Source organism: Patagioenas fasciata, chromosome 5 (assembly GCF_037038585.1).
Source record: "Patagioenas fasciata isolate bPatFas1 chromosome 5, bPatFas1.hap1, whole genome shotgun sequence".
Classification (NCBI taxonomy): Eukaryota; Metazoa; Chordata; class Aves; order Columbiformes; family Columbidae; genus Patagioenas; species Patagioenas fasciata.
In genome coordinates, this window is record NC_092524.1 from 47,122,512 (window position 1) to 47,140,464 (window position 17,953).

The 17,953-nt window shown below is 48.2% G+C and overlaps 1 protein-coding gene across 1 annotated transcript; it reads right to left on the reverse strand.

Moving 5' to 3' along the window:
- Nucleotides 1-14,118: 14,118 nt before the first annotated feature.
- IRF2BPL (interferon regulatory factor 2 binding protein like) lies at nucleotides 14,119-17,651 on the reverse strand. The gene has a single exon (XM_065838554.2). The coding sequence runs from the start codon at nucleotides 17,078-17,080 to the stop codon at nucleotides 14,852-14,854; it is 2,229 nt and encodes a 742-aa protein (XP_065694626.1). The 5' UTR covers nucleotides 17,081-17,651; the 3' UTR covers nucleotides 14,119-14,851.
- Between the last annotated feature and the right edge of the window lie 302 nt (nucleotides 17,652-17,953).

A 17,953-nucleotide genomic window follows, 5' to 3' on the forward strand; every position in this document is an offset into this window, starting at 1 on the left:
TTAGGTGACTGGGTATGGGATGTGCTGACTCTCTTTGCCTTCTCCAGATCTTAATTCTATCTGGGCTGGTGGTCACTGAAGGAGGGTGTCTGTTCTGTACGCTCTGCGCTGCTGAGATAGACTTGCAGTTTCAGTTCAAGTTTCACAGAACTGCTGCCCACCACAAAACCCGGCATTGCAACAGGTGGCAGTTGCCTCAATCGCAGAAAACACCCAAAGTAAAAGGCTCAGAAAAGAAATATGGAATGGAATCAATCCTGAACACTAAACTTTGGAGGAATGGGAAGCTGGCAAGAGGAGGAAGTTACTATTACCCAAGCTATACACTTTCTGTAAAAAATACGAAACCTTCAGTCTCCAAGACTATAAGGCAGTGCTTTTCATTCCTACTGAAAAACTGGAAAATAGAAAGTGTCTTTTTACTCTGTGATGGAATGAAAATAAGTAGAAATAACAGTATTTAGTCAAATAACAGAGCATCTCTCCAATCTAACACAAGTTGTGCTTTAGCTGAACACTCAAGAGAGTGAGCTGGGAATACAGCCCAGGTTTGGGTTTATTTATTTTGTACCAAGCTCTGCATGTGATGCTCTGATGAGGTTAGCACACAAAGAGGCAAGACACCCTGTTAGTCAAGCAGTGCCCTCTCCCCCACTGATAGAACAGGAGGAAAAAGGTGAGTTTGATTTTCATTTACATCAAAACAGTTTTGTATGCCTGGGAGCAAAGAAAAAGGAGCTCAAAGTCAAGTCTGCATTAAGGAGCACTCCTCCTGGGTAGGTAACCTGGGAAAGGACTACAGCTGTGGTCAGAGCTTATACAGGCAAGCCATGCTCCTGCGGTATCAGAAGTAGGCTTGCTAGGTGAGGAGACTGAGAGAGCTGTGGCCCCCGCTCTCCCAGTGCTCCCCACACAGACCACAGGCTTCCAGTCACATCATGCAAAAGTGCTTTGCAACCCTCCTTACCTTCCCCTCCCTGCCTGCCGCTCTGTCTTCCTACAGAAAGTAAAAGTTACTCCAGCTTGTCTCCCCTTCTCAAGTAAAATAATCTATTCGAAAAAAAAACATGAGTTTGCCCTTATAAACACATCGACACTAGAAATTCTTACTAGCAAAGCTATGCTGGTCAGAAATCTCATACTCATGTCAGCAGGGCTAAGACAAAGCTGCTCTTAGATGGACAGAAAGGTATTCTGTGCCAAATTCTAATTTACACCCATAACCCTTTCAGTTCTTGCCAGCATGAAGCAACCTTGGAGGTAGCATATACCATACCTGTTTTGACCCTGCTTGCACTTCATGCTAGTGTGAATGAGAATTTGGAATTGTGAGTCCATATGTGCCTCCAAATTGCATCTAATTTTTCTACATGCTTATTTTAGTAGTATTTGTCACCCATGTGTATGCAAATAAAGCTTGCAGAGGAGTTCTGAGTAATAGGGAGTGAACAGCCTACCACTGTTTATTAGAGTACAGCTGATGCCACAGTAAAAAATGCTGTTGGTTATTTTAGTTCCCTTCCTCAGGGACACCTCCTGCCCTTACACATCATTATGAAAACTGCTGGTGACAACGCATCTGATCCCAGTACTGGGAGCTCCTCACAGAGACCCATAATGAAACAGGCTCTTGAATCTGATTTTTTTCTTTTTCTAGTAATCTTCCAGGTCTAGAGCTTCCTCCTCTTCCAGATGAGAGATGAAATGCATGACATGGCAGAACAAATGACGCTTTTCTATCCCTTGCCCATAGTCTCCTTCTCCTAAGGTCACACAGCTTCATTCACAAGAACTGTCAGTCCGATTCCTTTCACAGCCATGAAATTACCTGAAATAATTTTTAATGCACTTAGATTTTACTATTGTACTTTTACACTTTTCATCTTAGGTTTCATTGTCTGTTAAACGATCTTAGAATTCAAAAGTCACATTCCTTTCTGAGTGATTCTGTCTTTTTCCACTTGGCAAGTGTCACATTTTTCTGCGATTTTCTTATGGCATTTAAAGCAACAGGGTCCCTTTTATTTGCTTATCTCTCTGGGCATTCACATCATTGCTCATTTTTCAAGAGAAATGCACAGCTCCAGGATTGCTGCCTCTGTAAAATTGCCCAAAAAAGCCCACCTACTTCATCTGGCCTCCAAAACCTGTGACAAATTTTGCTTTTTCCTTAAGTGAAAATTCAGAGTGATTCAGATACAGAGATTCAAGTTTTTAGCCACTCTACATATTAGGCATATCCTAATTTGAATGAAATCATTTGCACATGTGCAACCTACATTTATGCATGCAAATCAGGCAATTAGGTACAAAATTACCTGATTTGCATACATAATGCTAGAACTGAGCAAGTAATATGCAACAAAACCATATTCTATTAATATTATTTTCTTCTGTTCTGAAATTAGCTGCAACTGGGTTAGGAAATACTCAAGATTTTCGTTACTCAAAATGATTAGTCTATTTGATGAGCATTTCTAGGTCTACTGATGTGCTGATACCCATTTTGTACCATGTTTGGTAACTTACCATGAATTTTACAATAAAATGTGCAATTCCACCTTTTTCACATTTAGAATTTGACTTAAAATTCATTTGCACAAGTAAATCTTGAATGCATTAATATTATAGCATTGCAATGCAGATACCCCCCAAATTTGCTTTTGAATTCAAATATTAGGGTTTTTTTGTGTTTTTTTTTTTTTTTTTTTTCAGTTTGTGCAATCCAGCTGCTTCTCTGTGCATACAAATATGGAGCTGCTATACAAGCAGCTGCATATGTAGAAAAATAAGCCAGTGAAAACAGAGTCTGTGGAGTCTGAAGGATATTTCCTTCAGGACTGCAGTTGTAAGCAGACATGTCACACCTCATAGATAATGAAACAAGAAGCTTTCACTCGGCACAGCAGTGCCAGAGGGGCCTGCCTTACTGGAAGGTAAGTGCATACCCTGGGAGGGCTCTGGTGACACCCTTGATCCTGACCTCTCCTCTCTGGTGGCTCTCTGCCTCCCACCGCCTCGCTGCTCTGCGCATGTACCAACACCCTTCTCTTGGTTTGCTTCCCTTTGCTGTGCTCTGTCTTGCTCGGAAGGCAAACTCCTCAGGCACAGACCTGTCTTATTTGCCTACAAAGTCTTATGCATACTAAGGGGCTTAGCTTTAGCTGTAGAATAAACAAACAATAACTGCACTTCCACTGTGGTGTGGAGACATTTTTGCATGTCTCTAACTGTTCTCATGGGCTTATTTCCAAGCCCCTTTAGGCGGTTCATTAGAATTTGTAAGATGGGGTCACCAATACTCCTTCAGATAAGGGCAGATCTTTGGTTCCTGTAACGGCAGTACCAAGCTCTGCATTGCATTCAGCATTTAGTTTCTCATGCATCCTGGCATTTGCTTTCCAGTCAAATATGCTTATTTTACAGAGATGGGCTTCCAGTTACTCAGCGGCAATCAAGTCTTCCCCCAAGTATTCTGGTATCTTTCATTTAAAACTAGGCAAAATGTTGAGAAAAATGGTTTCCTCAAAGTGTATATAACTGCATATACCACAAATTTCACCTGCTACTATCTGGCTCATTCACCTGTCGCAAGTGTGCCAAGTCCTACTGGTTTGATTTTTTTATGCTCAAGCAGCACTTTCAACAGCCCTCCTTGCTCTTTCTCCTTTAGTATTGAAACTGCAAGCATTTCTGAAAACAGCGTGTCTTTGTCTTTTAAAAACTATGTTGTACATCTTCGGCTGATACAAGAAAATAACAATAAAGACCACAAAGATATTTGACAAGATCCACATTTGAGAGCCTTATCTTGTGACAGCTTTGCCATGGATTATCTGTTGCCTGTGATTTCAGGAACTTCTCACTGTTTCTTATTCAGCGACAAGCTGGTAATGAGGGACTCTTCACATCGTGACATATTGGTCAACTATTTTATTTATTTGATTTCCAGTCCCTTTGCTGCTCCACAAAGTTTTGCTGCTCTTTATTATGCAACCATTTGGCTCTTGTCCGTCCATCACAACAGCTTCAGAGCATCTCCCAAGCATCTGAAACCAGAAAACTCTGTGTGTCTCCCTCTCTTTTCCATCCTTGGCTGCTGAAGGATGGAGCTTGTCTAGTTTTCCTTTCTTGCCTTTGCCTCTGGCACTTTTTCTTACTTAACTCTCTATTTCAGGCTAAGGGGCTCCAGATCTCCTTGACACATGTCCCAAAAGAGGTACATTTCCATTTCTTGATCTTTCATGACAGCAACCATCCCTTCCCACACTCAGCAATTTCATTTCTATAAGGAAATAAATACAGTAGCAAGTTAGTGCTGCCTTTGTAAGCTCAGGAATTTGTATGAGGCACTGGAAAGCCCTGTAGGCCAAGGACCTAAGCGTATCTGTAAGTGACAGATGTTTCAAGCTATGGAGATAAAAATCAACAGTATTTCTCCTGTCCCAAATAAGGTGTACTTCATTCTAATCCTGATATCTATCAGACTTCCAAATAAACATGGATACTTAAAAAGGACTCAGGGCCTTTCACCGTTCATGTTTGTTGCACGTATCTTGTTTAACCTCACAAATTCCCAAAGAGCAAAAAAGCATTTTGTAGGAGATGCTGTAGTTATACCACATACTGAGCTTCCTTGATGCACTTGCAAACAAATTGATAAGTGTAACCTGCCTCTCTAAGGACCCATGGACCTGAAGCAAACCAGCTACGTAAGCTTATTGGACCCAGCAGGGAAGGAGCCAGAGGAATCACAGAAAGGACTTACTCGTGGGAGCAAATTAAATGGGCGAGTTTGTGTGGTTTGCCTTGCTGTAGCAAACAGGCCCCTCTAGCTACGTGCTCAAAGGAGGACAACTGCTGACTGAGTGGACTTGAGACTAGAATGATCCTTGTGGAAAGTAAACCAGAAGCTCGTGCACCATAAAGCATCTTGACAGGCAAATGGTTTCTATCACTCAGAGGAAAATAGAGCAGCTACAGAAAAGACAATGGCAAAGCCAATAGGTAGATCTATCTCAACAGATTCTTCTGTTGTGAGGGGGAAAGACAGAAAGGTTCAACTGCTGCAGAAAAAGCCAGCAGCAGACCAGGCACTCCTCCTGCAGAATCAACAAATGCAACAGGAACTACAGCTTGCACCTCAGGAGGAGAGATTGCCGCAGTGTAAACTGACAGGGGGTCTGGGGAGCACTACTGGACAGGCAGAAGGTAGTTTGGGCCGGCTTAGCTCTGTGCTGATGGAGCTGAAACATTACCCACAAATGCCTATCTGCATCTCTGAATGCCTAATGCTGCTGGTGTGGAAGGTTAACAATGAGGAGCTACAGAGCATCTCCCCAGTAAGAGCAGGCCATGCAGCACAGAGTGTTGAGCTATTTGGCTCTTGTTCTGGCCAGGCTGAGACAGGCTCCAGAGGCAATATCGTCTTTGCATCTGGGCTGCATTGCATTAATGAGGAATGTGCTCATTTATAGCAATCAAACAGCCAGGGAACATCACTACCTGTATGTTCAGAGATGAGAACTGTAACTTTGGAATGGCATCCACAGGGTCTGCTGCTAGAGTTTAAATGGATTGCCACTCTGGGCACTTCACAGCAAGTAACATGAGGGAGGAAATAGAGGTGGAGGGAATGCATTCATGTGACAGGCTATAGCATTCTGCTACAAAAGGCAAGGAAGACTTGCAGCTTGCCAAAAAGCTTTAGAGGAATTATTAGTCCTACATCAGTTTATAGAAGGTCCTCCTGAGAGCAGGACAACTCCAGTAATATGCATCTGGCACACAAACTTATGCACCTGAAGGGATTTGTTCACTGGAGCATATATAGTTATGTGTCCAGCATATATAGATATGTGTCATGTGCCATTTGAGCCATGGGTGGAGGGCTCTGTTCAGCACAGCAGCTTCCTGCATCAGGCAGACAGAGAAAGTCCTGAGTAGCGAGTAAAGGGTAAAATGTCGAATTGAGACCAAATGGTCTCAGATTGTGTGGGAACTCCACTGTTGCCCAAATGAAAAATCGAGAGAAGTCTGATGACTACATTGCCAGGCTTCCTTAGGGAACAGCAGCCAAAAAGGCTTAAGAAGCTTAGTAAAAAGAGCAACGCAGGCCCATACATCTTTAAGCATCAAGGAAAGCTGGTGTATCAGCATGCAGACTTGACAACCCTGAAATGGAACATAATTGAGAAGTCTGTGTGGTAATGAGATAGGTCCCAATCAAATCATAGAACTAGCTTGGACAAGACCCTAAGGGTAATTGTGTGTGTGCTGCTAAGGACTGATCCCTTAAATGCTTGCAGCAAGTAATATGGTGACTCTCACAGCACTGGGAAGGAATCAGATGACTCTACAAACAGCTCATCTGAGAAGGAAAACTGTGTGGAGCAGGTGACAGCCCACAGTTCCCACAGACTTAGACTAGAAATAGGAGCACAAAGGGCCTGCTCTGAGCAGAGAAATAGCCTTCCTCTGGTCTGGTTCCTTGGTTCTGAGGTTTGAAGAACTTGTACTGGCCTTAAGGATTTGTCATCTTTTCTGGGCTGGAGGACAGACCTGATGGCTATACAAGTGCTGGGCAAATGAGGAAGGTCACAGCTGTATTTACAGGCTCTTTGCTGGAAGGATTTTTTTCCTTAAAATATTATAAAATCAATCTTTACTTTTATGTAACTCCTTACTGCAACAGCAGGAAGGAAATGTGGGGGTTTAAGTGACTTTAACCTGATGTTGTTGTTTTCAACAAAGGTGCTATTAACAATTGTTATTGTTATACAGTTCTATAGAGTTATGTTGTAATTAATTTCCATAGCAACCTGATCATGCCATATATTATGGATTATAACTCAGAGGGAGAGGGGATGGGAAAAGCACAGTATGAAGACTACAGAGCAAAACCTGGTCTGATTATTACTTGAATCTTGAATGTTCTTAATAGTCCAATTTGTTTAAACAGTGTTTATTTGTAGGTAATGTTGAGGATCCAGCCAGGCTGCACCTGCCTCCCCAGACATGCTCAAACATAGCCTGGGATTGCACATCTTCAAGGGAGAGCAGGGTGGGGTTCCCTCAAATGACAGAACCTTCTGCGAAAAGGAAGTTTCAAGCTGTAACTTGCAAAATATGTACAACACACTACTGTAAAAATCCAGCCATCAGAACAAGGAAGATCTAGGCAGAGAGCTGCAACTAATCATGCAAAATGCTGAAAGGAGCTGCTCTTTGTATTAACTATGTGCAGTGCAGTTTTCAAGAAATGCTGTCATCTCTTCTAGCATGAGGAAAGACAAGTACACAAAAGCCTGAGAATTTCTGCATCATTCCCTGGTATTTAACTGTCACACAAGCCACTAGACATCTATCAAAGATGCTGACTAATGAATCTATTGTAGGCTGCAGGTCCTTGTTAGCACAACATGAGTACATGTCCACAGATCACACAACTGATACTATCCCTGATGGCTGCACTTCTTGCTGCCTCCCCTCCAGCAGAAATGATGCAATGAGCACAGCTAAATGAGTACACAGTTGGATGAACAGGGGAGTTGACTGCAGGGAAGGGAGGGGGGAAGCAGAGGGACACAACCACTCAAAACCACAGCAAACGTCTGCCAAAAATTAGTATGTATTCTTACCAAGGTACAGCTCTTGAAAGGCTGCATCCTTTTGATAAGATACATGGCATAATCTTTCACTGAAGGAGGTGGGATAAAATAGATGCGCCAACTGGCCTTTCTTATCAATGCAGTCTGAGTTCTTCAGGGAGGAATTATCTTCACATGTAACAGGGAGTCAAGCACATCAACACGGAGCAAGTAATAAGAAATACTCCAAAATTTACTGCTGCAGGAAGACATGAGCTCTTCCAGTTGTTTTAATCCTAGATGTTTGTACCTCCTCCTTCTATTTTACAGAAATAAGTTACAGACACTGAGGAAGAGAGTTTTTAGAGAAAGTGTCTGGCATATCAAGCTAGATCAAATAAGCCTGCAACATCCTCAAGTCAGTGGCCTGTATTTTCCAGTAGCAGACCAGATATTCAGGCTTCCCACTCCCTCCCTAGTTCTGCCCCTAGCTCTGACACAAATCAAACCTACAAAAGCACGTTGTCCTTACCCCAACTGTGTACCAGCCTGTACATGTTCAAATGAAAACCTGGGCTATGCTGTGATCTTGTCTCCTGTTACTATGATGTATGCAGTGAAGAGTAAGATTGCCTCAGATAGGTCCAGAATACAGCAATGCAAAGCACCCCCCTCCTGTCTTTGATTTGAATGTGCTGTACTTTCCATCATAGCCAAAGGGGAGCTCCTACCTCTGACACACAGGTCTGCACTCTCCTTCACCCCAGCCCTCAGTACGTTGCATCAGCAGGAGCAGCAACAGCCTCCAGCCTTGGAGCTATCTGTGTGAAGGACGCAGGCTACGGGCAAATGGCCTGGCACTGAATGTTGTTGTTCCAAAACACCTGTGTTGCACAAGTGCTTTGGAGTTCAGCTGTACACAGTTGTCGTAACACACTTTTAATCCCAGCAGAAGGGAGACTAGCAGTTGGGGCAGTAACTGAAGGCCACAGTCTCCCTCATTCTGATAGGCGTTTGCCATGTGACCTTGGCTAAAATACTTCAGATTACCCTTCTAGAAAACAGATAAACTAATGTAGCAACTTGAGGAGTAACTTCACCCTTTCCTGGACACAGCCCTCAATTATGGTTAGCAACATCCCAGCCAGCTTTGCATAAAGAGCACTTAATTACCGAAGGGCAAAATGCTATTTTGGCTTCAAAACAGACTTGGGGCTGTCCCCCCCAGGAGAATCCCCTGACCCCTAGCCAGTGTTTGGCAGCCTAGAGGCAGAAGTAGGCTACTAAATCAGTGGTTTGCCTGAGGAGCGAGCAAAGGCTTGCAGCAGCATGGCTGCTTTCTCTGCACATTCCTCTGGTGACGCTGCTTATTACCCAGCATGCAGATAACCCTGAGTCAAGGCTTTGGTATGAGCGGTGCTGCCAGGAGCTGCGTACTCAGAATAGAGGGTTACAGTTTAAACCGAGGTGAAACGCCGTCCCCAGCCAGCTGCACCCTGCCTGCCTTCCCTCTTCGGCTTGAGCCAGCCACCCCTTCACCTATTTGCAGAAAAGGAGCTTTCCAGTCCCTCCCCTCCACCCCACCGCTCACCCAGGGATCATTCCCATTGAGAAGCTCTCAGCCTAATAGTAATCCCGACGAATTTAGCTGCTGCTAATAAATCCCACCCCTCTGCCCCTCCCAACCTGCCTCCATGCAAATCCATTTGTAGGTTACTTGAACAATAGCGGAGCTGTAATCAGCCCTCCCCTCTGGCAGCCTGCAGGGAGGGAGGGGAGAAGGATGATGACAGTGGGGAATTCTGCCTGGCTCCTTGAAGCTGCACAGACATGTTTCGTGTCCCCATTCCCATTCCCTGCGCAGAGGCAGGCGGGAATCACATGGCCGCATAGGCTGGGCCCAGGCCAGCAGCGACTACGTGATGTGGTGGTCCGGTGTGCCATCCCCAGCCCAACCCAGTCCGGTTCGGCTCAGCCTGGTTCAGTTCAGCTCGGTTCAGTTCACTGCCTCCCAGTCCCTGCCTGAGCTGTTGTGCCGCAGCCGTGCCAAGCCGCTCGTGTTGCCCTGAGGTTTCCAGGCTCAGCCTCCACTCACAGAGCACTGAACAAAGCAAAGGGCCTTCGCACTAGCCAAAAAAATCGAGGAAAAGACCCCAGAGAAGCAGGCTCAGGGGAGCTGGTTGCCCTGGCACACCCAGTACTGCTGGGAGCAGAGTGCCAGCCAGAGAGAAGGTGGTAGCTGTCCCTTACATCTCTCTTTGGGGACCAGGAAGAAACACAGTCTTCTCCCTGTTAGAGCTGATCGATGTGGGAAGGGGATGTTTCCTGAAAATAAGTCGCTATTCAACTGCACTCCTATTTTTGAGGTTTCTCTGTGAAGAGTCATAAAAGCAGCAGCGAGTGCATATGGCCATGCAGGGCTATGGGGGAGGGCTGTGAGCGGATGCCAAATCAGCTGAAACCTAAGAAGCTTGACCTTCCTCACCTCCACCCCTGCTCCCACCGCCTCCAAATAACCTTACAAGGGCGCATCGGGAAGGCCAGGCACGCAGCAGCGAGGGGAATGTAGCCCAGCAGCAGGCAGAGACGTGTTGCTCTGTGTCAGTGAGGCAGGAGAGAGAAGGACACTTCAGGGTAGCCGCAGCCACTGTCAGCAACACACACTGATACTAGCAAAGTTCATTTCATCGAGCCAAGCACAGTAGTCAGCCTGTGCAATCTTGAACCTACCTAGCACCAAGCAGCTCAGCCAGTCCAACCAGTCAGAGACTGTACTGGCCGGACAGACTGGTGATGAGCATCATCCCCCTCCCATTCACATGTCTAACTGCTCCCTTCTGCTTTTCGCCCTACAGTTCCCTGAATGGCTGAAAGAGAGTGGGTTTGCTGTCAGAAACTTGAAATGATACTTAATGTCCTGTGTTTCTTCTCACGGAGGTAGGCGAGCCCGTTCCCAGGGAGAAGAGCTGAGTTCCCACCGAGCCTCCCAGTCAGGGCCGTCAGCATGGGGCTGGGCTACCCTGTGGCGAACACGTGGAGTGGGAGACGTTCAGCTGGCTTGTCAGAGGAGACCAGTAGTAGCCTCACTCCCTGCATACACACCTAATCCTTCTTTTAAGACATACACCAGGGAAAAGACCTTGTCTACAGTTCTGTTCACATCACCCCATCAGCAAAAGCATTCCCCTTCCCAGTCTGCATTAGAGGTTTTAAGGCAGGGGCTGAAACCACAAAAGCCCAGTACATGGTTTTCAGATATTCTGAAAATAAACCCAGCAGTGCCTATTTCTGTACAGAGCAGTATAACTGTGCCCTCTGCATGTTCCAGGGGATGGTTGTAAGGACAACTATGTAGGTACAGAGCTATGTTTTGGGTAGAAAATGCATGCTGTAATGGATTCTGATGGCTGAATGCCAAGGGGAAAGCTGTTCTGCTTCAAGAATAGCCTTACAAGAGTCAGCATTACCGTGACAGTTCAGTATTCTGCTGCAAATCTATAAGATGTGTCACTTTGGCAGAGAAAGAGGTTGCTAATGTACAACACAAACCATCCTGCTATGAATGGAGAATGGTTGTATACCACAAAAAAAAGAAAATCGCAAGACCTAGGGAAGAGGGAAGCTGCAAAGCGACTGCTGCATAGTAAACTGGGAACCTGAGAGTTCTGAGGAGACAAAGCTCTTTCCCTTGAGGGGAAGAAAAACTCAGCTCACAAAACACATAAGAAGCAGACAACCCCTTTTCCAGTGACTGCAGCAGCTCTGCAAAGCTATGCTGGCATTCAAAGAGATTGCAGTTTCAAAACAATGTTAGTCCTGACTAATTTGGAGCTCAAATATTAAAGGCGGGAGGGGGTGGTGGAGGGGGGAGCATGCTATATGCGCAACATTGCTAAGCGACTAAAAAAGATAACAAGGTTTCTACTAAATGACAGCAGTTAGCATGGGTGAACTCGAGCTCCTGATGGAACTGTAGTATTTCCCTCGAATGGACATAGCATCCCTTCACTGCACAAACACTTCCATCTCCAACTCACATAGAGCTGCCAGTGCTTAAAAAACAAGCATCCAGTGACACACATGTTCTAAGCCATTTCTTAGAAAATAGGCTACAAGGCTATTAAAAGAAATGTTGAGAATAATCTAACTGGAAAAACAAAACAACCCTCCTTGGGAAAATAAACCATTTAAATACTTCCTCGTAACAAGAAGAATGAGAGCACAACAAATGACCACCTGGACAAATAAATTCACTTACACGATTTATTCAAGCAAACGTTTGGCTTTACCTAAAATCACTGGCAAATATGGGGGGGGGGAGCATTACTGTAAAATACAGAAAACAGCTGAATCTCTCTATGTGAGACTTGCTCAGCAGCTCCCTTTTCCTCCTCCTCAAAAAAAGGTTACAGCTTGTCAGCTGTGGACATCTTCAGAAAGAGAAAAACCTAAGGAGTGGGTTCAAAGAAATGCTGGCTAATATGCCCAGACTGGCTGCTTAATGAGCCAGAGTAAAATAAAAGGTCACATGGTTACAAAAAACCTCCATACAACAAATGCCCCGTAGCTACGGTTAACTTTAATTAACTGCAGTATTACACTTCACTCCAAGCCTATTTGCCACCTATGTCTACTGCTCCTTACCCTTCCTTTGCCCACTAAAAATCAAATTGATGAGTCTCGTAAGTGGGCTTATGTTTCCAAAATTCTGGCTGGTAAGAGCTTTTCAAGAATGTCCTGCAATTAAAGAAGGCCACTAAATGGGGCTCTTTCTAGCTCCAACTACTGAGGACTGATTTCAAGATTACAGGAGTGGTTCCGTTTATATACATCAGGGTATTAATGCTTCTGTGACATAATTAAATGTTGAATAGCCAGTAGTTTTTTAATGGTAGTTGCAATTCACACATGAATATTACTTCTCATTAGGTTTAAACTTGAATTTCCTCTATGTGTAAATTTTTTTTCACTGCTAGTCATGAGCTCAGAGTGTTAGTCCCCCCATCTCATGATTTAGAAAACACTGCTGTGTGGGAACTGCATGCTTATACATAATTGAAAATAGGATCAGTACAAATCTATACTCTAAAATACTTATACGTTGTATCCAATAATTAACTCAAAATGTATAGGTTGGATCTGATAATTAACTTAAAATGTTATTTTCCTGCATTACTCCATGCAATTCATTACATAAGAACAATATGATATTTTTAAGCACGAATATATCGCTTGACAGAAAAATAATGTATGTATACACACAAAGTCATTGTCTGAAATCGCAGATATAGTGACGCCGAAGACTGATTCTCAAAATGTAACCCCCCAAAAAAAAGAATAGCCAGGGCAAAGATCTTCAGGCACAATCAGCACAGTCTCGAGGCTTCTACCATCCTTTCCACAAGGAATACGAATGAAAAATGTCTGAAGAGCATGCAGATACCAAATGCCATCCAGACTTTTTTAAAAGTACCTCTTCATATAATTATGGGAGTCTTGGGGGTGGAGATCCTTAAAATTCAAAAAGACTCAAAGCTCATAACCTGTGGCACTGTTGCATTTGGAACAGCTCTGTGTTCTGCTGGTCAAACTGCAAAGGATTTCTGCAGTGCTGCTTTTGTTTCAGGTTTTCTATCTTTCCTTCATTTGCCTCACTGGAAAGGACAAAGTTCACATTAGGTTTGTTTGCATTTTATAACTAGTGTGAGGCCTGTGTATTTACTTTGCCTGTTGATCACCTAAGAGGGATTGCACTGCTCCTCAACCTCCAAAAAATGCCAATATCACATAAAGTAGTTAATTATACAAAGAATCACATATGAACATTGCCAAAAGGAAAGCATTTCACTTCAGTGTCTTAAGGAAGCTTCCTCACCTGAAAACACAACTCCCGTTCAGCAACTCGGTTATGAAAAGTCATTGCCTGAATGGGGTAGCTGCCTACCAGCTGCAACGGCAACTGCAGAAGGTGTCATTTCCCGCTATCCTTTTTTGTGCTGTGCTCAACTACCGTCCTGCTTTACCAAGAGTCTACGGCTGATGTCAAGCTTCGACAACTGCTCTTAAAATCAACTAAAATAATATTAACCATGTGATGCTGGTTTTGGTTTGGGTTTTTTTGTTTGTTTTTTGTGAAAGAGGGCTTCGTTTCACATCTCAAGCCTTATTAAATTGCACAAACGATGGATCCATCCTGTATTGCAAACACTGTTTGCAGCTGGAGAGCTGGCAGGGGGAGAAGGGAGGAGGAAATGAGATGCAGAAACAGTAAATAGAAAATGCTTAGTCAGCAACTGTTACTGCAACATTAAAGGTGAATGTAAATCGGCACAGTGACAAGATTTAGATTAAATTTGATAACGCCATCAGCATCATCATCTTACTGAATATATGTGAAAACGTGCGTGCAAGTGCCACAATTATCACAACAAACTGCAGGCTCTTGGTATAATGGAGATTTTCAAAAAGACAACATGGCTTGCGCATGCTGCCTAAGCTCTGAGAAAAATAAAACTTGCTACTCCAGAAGTATTAATATCAATTGAATTTATTACAATTTACTAAGCTCCAAGGCACATTACAGTGTTCTGTTAACTACAGAAATGTATAAAGGACAAACAGAGCATGTTTTTCATGTACAGCATTTTGCTCTACTGTTCAAAAGCATCCGTGCATCAATAAAAGCAAAAACAAAAAACACATGAAGATTAAAAACGTTCAGATCAATAGAAACAAACGGAAACATTTTCCTTACAAACTTGCAACAAAAAACACCCTCCCCCCAGAGCCACCCCACCATTTTGCAAACAAAAAAACAGAAACAAAAAAAAAATGAAGTGAAAGACTAACACTCAGGGCTTGTAAAACAGAAGCTGTCACCATTTTTGTAGCAATTTTTTTAGGCATCAACACTGGCCTTGGCATTTTTTTTTCTTTTTTGTGTTTTTCTTCTTCTTTCAGAGAAGTGCATACATTTACAAAAATACACACCAGCAGCAGGTAATCGCTAAGGGCTATTAACTTTGTACCTAGCCAACACACTGCCAAAGAAATGAGAACAGGTATTATGTAGTAACCAAACAATATTATATTCTGTTTAACAAAAACCAGCTCTATCCTTCAAATGAAGAAGAGTACATACCTTTGTTTCAAAATATAGAAACATACGACGAAAATAATGTCTATACATAAGACTAACTTTTGCAGTTTGTTATATTCACAATTCTACATCTTCAGGAGTCTGAAGTGATTGGATTTCCTACTCAAGGGTCTCTCTCCTTTTTCACTTTAACGTCCCCAGCTAAAATGGTGGCGATCTCACCCTGCATAAATGCCCAAGGCACATTGGAACCGACTAGGGGGCATTTCTCTCCGCTGGGGCAGTAGACTTCACCAGTCGCCCCTTGGGCCTTGATGCTCTCTCTGGAGCAAGGGAAGCAGAACTTGTGGCTGGGCACAGAGGGGCACTGAACAAAGTGGGTGTCCTCCAAGCGTTCGTGGCAAATGGTGCAGCACAGGGGCCCGCTGTTGGCCATGGGGGAGTCCGGAATGTTTTGGGGGTGCACTTGGTCCATGGCGGGGTGGGCGCTGGGGGGAGGAGGGGCCACTTGCAGGTTCATGTCCCCGTTGCGGGAGGCCAGGCGGCGCTGGCCCGGCACCGAGGCCGGCGACACGGGGCTGCTGCTGTTCCTGCGGGTGGACGTGGTGGAGTGCACCGAGCTGCCGTCCTTGGGCGAGTGGGCATTGCCCAGCGTGTCGGCTACGGACATGAGCGCGGCCATGGGGGACTGTCCGTTCTGGGGGGCGGACTCGGGCGGCGTGGTCCGGTTGGAGTGAGGCCCGAGGGGCGGCGGCGGCGGTGGCGGGGGGCCTCCGCCGTGTACCGCCCCGAAGCCCCCGGCCGACATGGTAAGCTTGAGCGCTTCGCTCTGGGTGGCCATCCACTGCTGCCGTTGCTGCTCGTCGCTGAGCTTCAGAGCCCCCTCGGCCGAGTCCGAGGGCTCGGGAGAAGCTTTCCTCTTGCGCATCGCCCCGCCGCCGCCACCGCCACCGCCGCCGGGTCCCCTAGAGGCGGCGGCCGTGCCCTGCGCCCCGCCAGCCCCGGCCCCCGGCCGCGGGAGACTCACCAGCGCCGTGGGCAGCATTGGGCAGCTGGCGTCCAGATAGGGCTGCGGGAGCATATCGGCGCCCACCAACTCCTTGAAGAAGCGCACGGACTCTGGCAGCAGGTCCCCCAGGAGACGCCAGTCGCCAGAGCCATGCTTCTTCTCGTACTCCAGGTACTTAAAGCCCGAGGAGAGGCCGCGGCCGAAGTCCTTCATGCAGTCCTGGTACATCTGCTTGGCCACGCCGGAGGCGCTGGAGAAGACAGTGCCGGAGCCGCTGGGGTACTCGATGAAGAGCTTCAGCTCATAGTCCATGCCCGGCTTGGAGACAGCATCGAAGGCAAAGACGCGGCCAAGCAGGGCGTGATCCTTCTTGAAGCGCACCTCGTAGGGGGTGCAGCCGGCCAAAGTGAGCAGTGTGTCCCGCACGATCTTGGGCTTGCTGGCCCACTCCTCGGCCCGGTTCCGCAAGCTCTCGCTGAGCTCGGCCAGTGCCTCTGCGTTGCGCTGCTTCTCCTTCAGCTCCCGCTCTTGGTCGCTGCTGGACACCGAACCCGGGCGCTTGCCGCAGGCCTCGGAGGACGATCCGCCCCCTCCCCCGGCACCACCACCGCTGCCGCAGGTGCCCCCTTGGGAGGAGGCGGAGGGAGCCGGGGGACCCCCACCACCGCGGCCGCTCAGGCCCCCGTGCGGCGGCGGCAGCGCCACGCCAGAGGCGGCGGGCCCGTTGAGCAAGGTCTGCGGTAGCAAGTTAGGGGGCACGTTCATTTGGGCGCCAGCGGCCCCCGGGGGCAGGCCGGACACCAGCCCCCCGTGCGCCCCGCGGCGGGAGGAGGAAGAGGAGGAGGAGGAGTTCGGGCTCTGCCGGTTCAGCTCCGGCGGCCCGTCCTCAGGCGGCTTGGGGAAGCCGTTGGGTCCCCCCAGCCCGTTGGGCAGGCGGGCGCCGTGGCTGCTGCCCAGGCTGCCCGGCGGCGGCGGGTACTCGAAGCGGCTGCGCTGCTCCGCCGCGGCGGCGCTGAGCCCGTAGCGGTCCAGGCTGGACTGGGTCAGGCCCGCCGAGGCTGCCTTAGAGGAGGCGTCCACATGGTTGAGCTGCTGCTGGGCCGCTGCCGCCGCCGCCGCCGCTTCTTTGGCGGAGAGCGGCACTGCCTTGACGCCCACCGGCGGCGGGGGGCCCGGGGAGCGACCGTCCTGGAAGCAGCCGTGCGCCCGCTTCAGCTGCCGGGCCGTCTCGATCACGAACTCGATGCGGTCGGCGCCCTCGTAGTTGACGCAGCCCCGGCATACGGGTTCCGTGAAGTCCCAGATCATGGCCCAGGGCATGCGGGGCAGGTCGCACAGGTAGCATGACTGTCTCCGGGACGACGACACCTGCGCGGCGGACATGGTGCTGCTGGCCAGGGAGCTGCTGCCGCCGGGGTAGGGGCTGGCTCAATCTTCCCCCCCCGGGCTGCAGGGGGAACTCTCCGTACCTGATCCTGTTGCCCCTTTCAGTAGGGGGATCGGCTGCTTTCAGTTCGCTCCTGCTGCCGCAGAGGACTTCTTCCAAGTCCTGCCGCTGCTGCCCCAGTGGAGTGGGAACCGCTTCTATTGCTGCTCCGGGGGGCTGGGTGGGGGTCGCCTTCTAGCCTCTTCTGTTTCCCTGCGCTCTCTAGCTCTCCGCTGCTGCTGCTCCTCCTCCGGGAGGAGGCGGAGGTGCACGAAGGAAGATGGGGGGGTCACCTTCCACCCGCGGCGGCCGCCTCGCGAGCTCGCTCTTCGCTACGTGCTGATCTAGCGCCGCGAGCCAAACAGGAGGATCCGCACGGAGCTGTCCGGTCCCGACAGCGGCTTCCCCGAGCGCCGACGGAGCGAGAGCAGCCCGGGGGTAGCGGCGGCAGCAGCGTGGCGAGCGGCGCCGCCTGCTTCTCACTCACATCCTCGCCGCTGCTCGCAGTCCAAGCGCGGGGTGCTGCGCGCCGCCGCGTGTGGCTGCGCGCCCCCTCCGACGCGCCGCGCCGCGCTCCCCCCGCGCCGGCCCGCCTCCGCGCCCCGCTCTCGGCTCGGTTGCACTCGGGCGTGGCCCCGCGTCATCGTCGAGCGCCGCCCCTCGCTCCCCTCCCCCCGGCCGGCGGCGCGGAGCCGACTTGTTGCGCGGGGCGCGCATGCCCGGCGTTCGGCCCGCGCCCTCCCCTGCGCGGCCGGCAGCTGGAGCGCGGCGGGGCACGGCGGGGCGGCGGGCAGCTCGCGCTGCCGGCTATGTTTGGAAACTCGAACGCC

Bases quoted from the DNA above. Each gene is read 5' to 3' on its own strand.
- IRF2BPL (XM_065838554.2), bottom strand. From the start codon at position 17,080: ATGTCCGCCGCGCAGGTGTCGTCGTCCCGGAGACAGTCATGCTACCTG.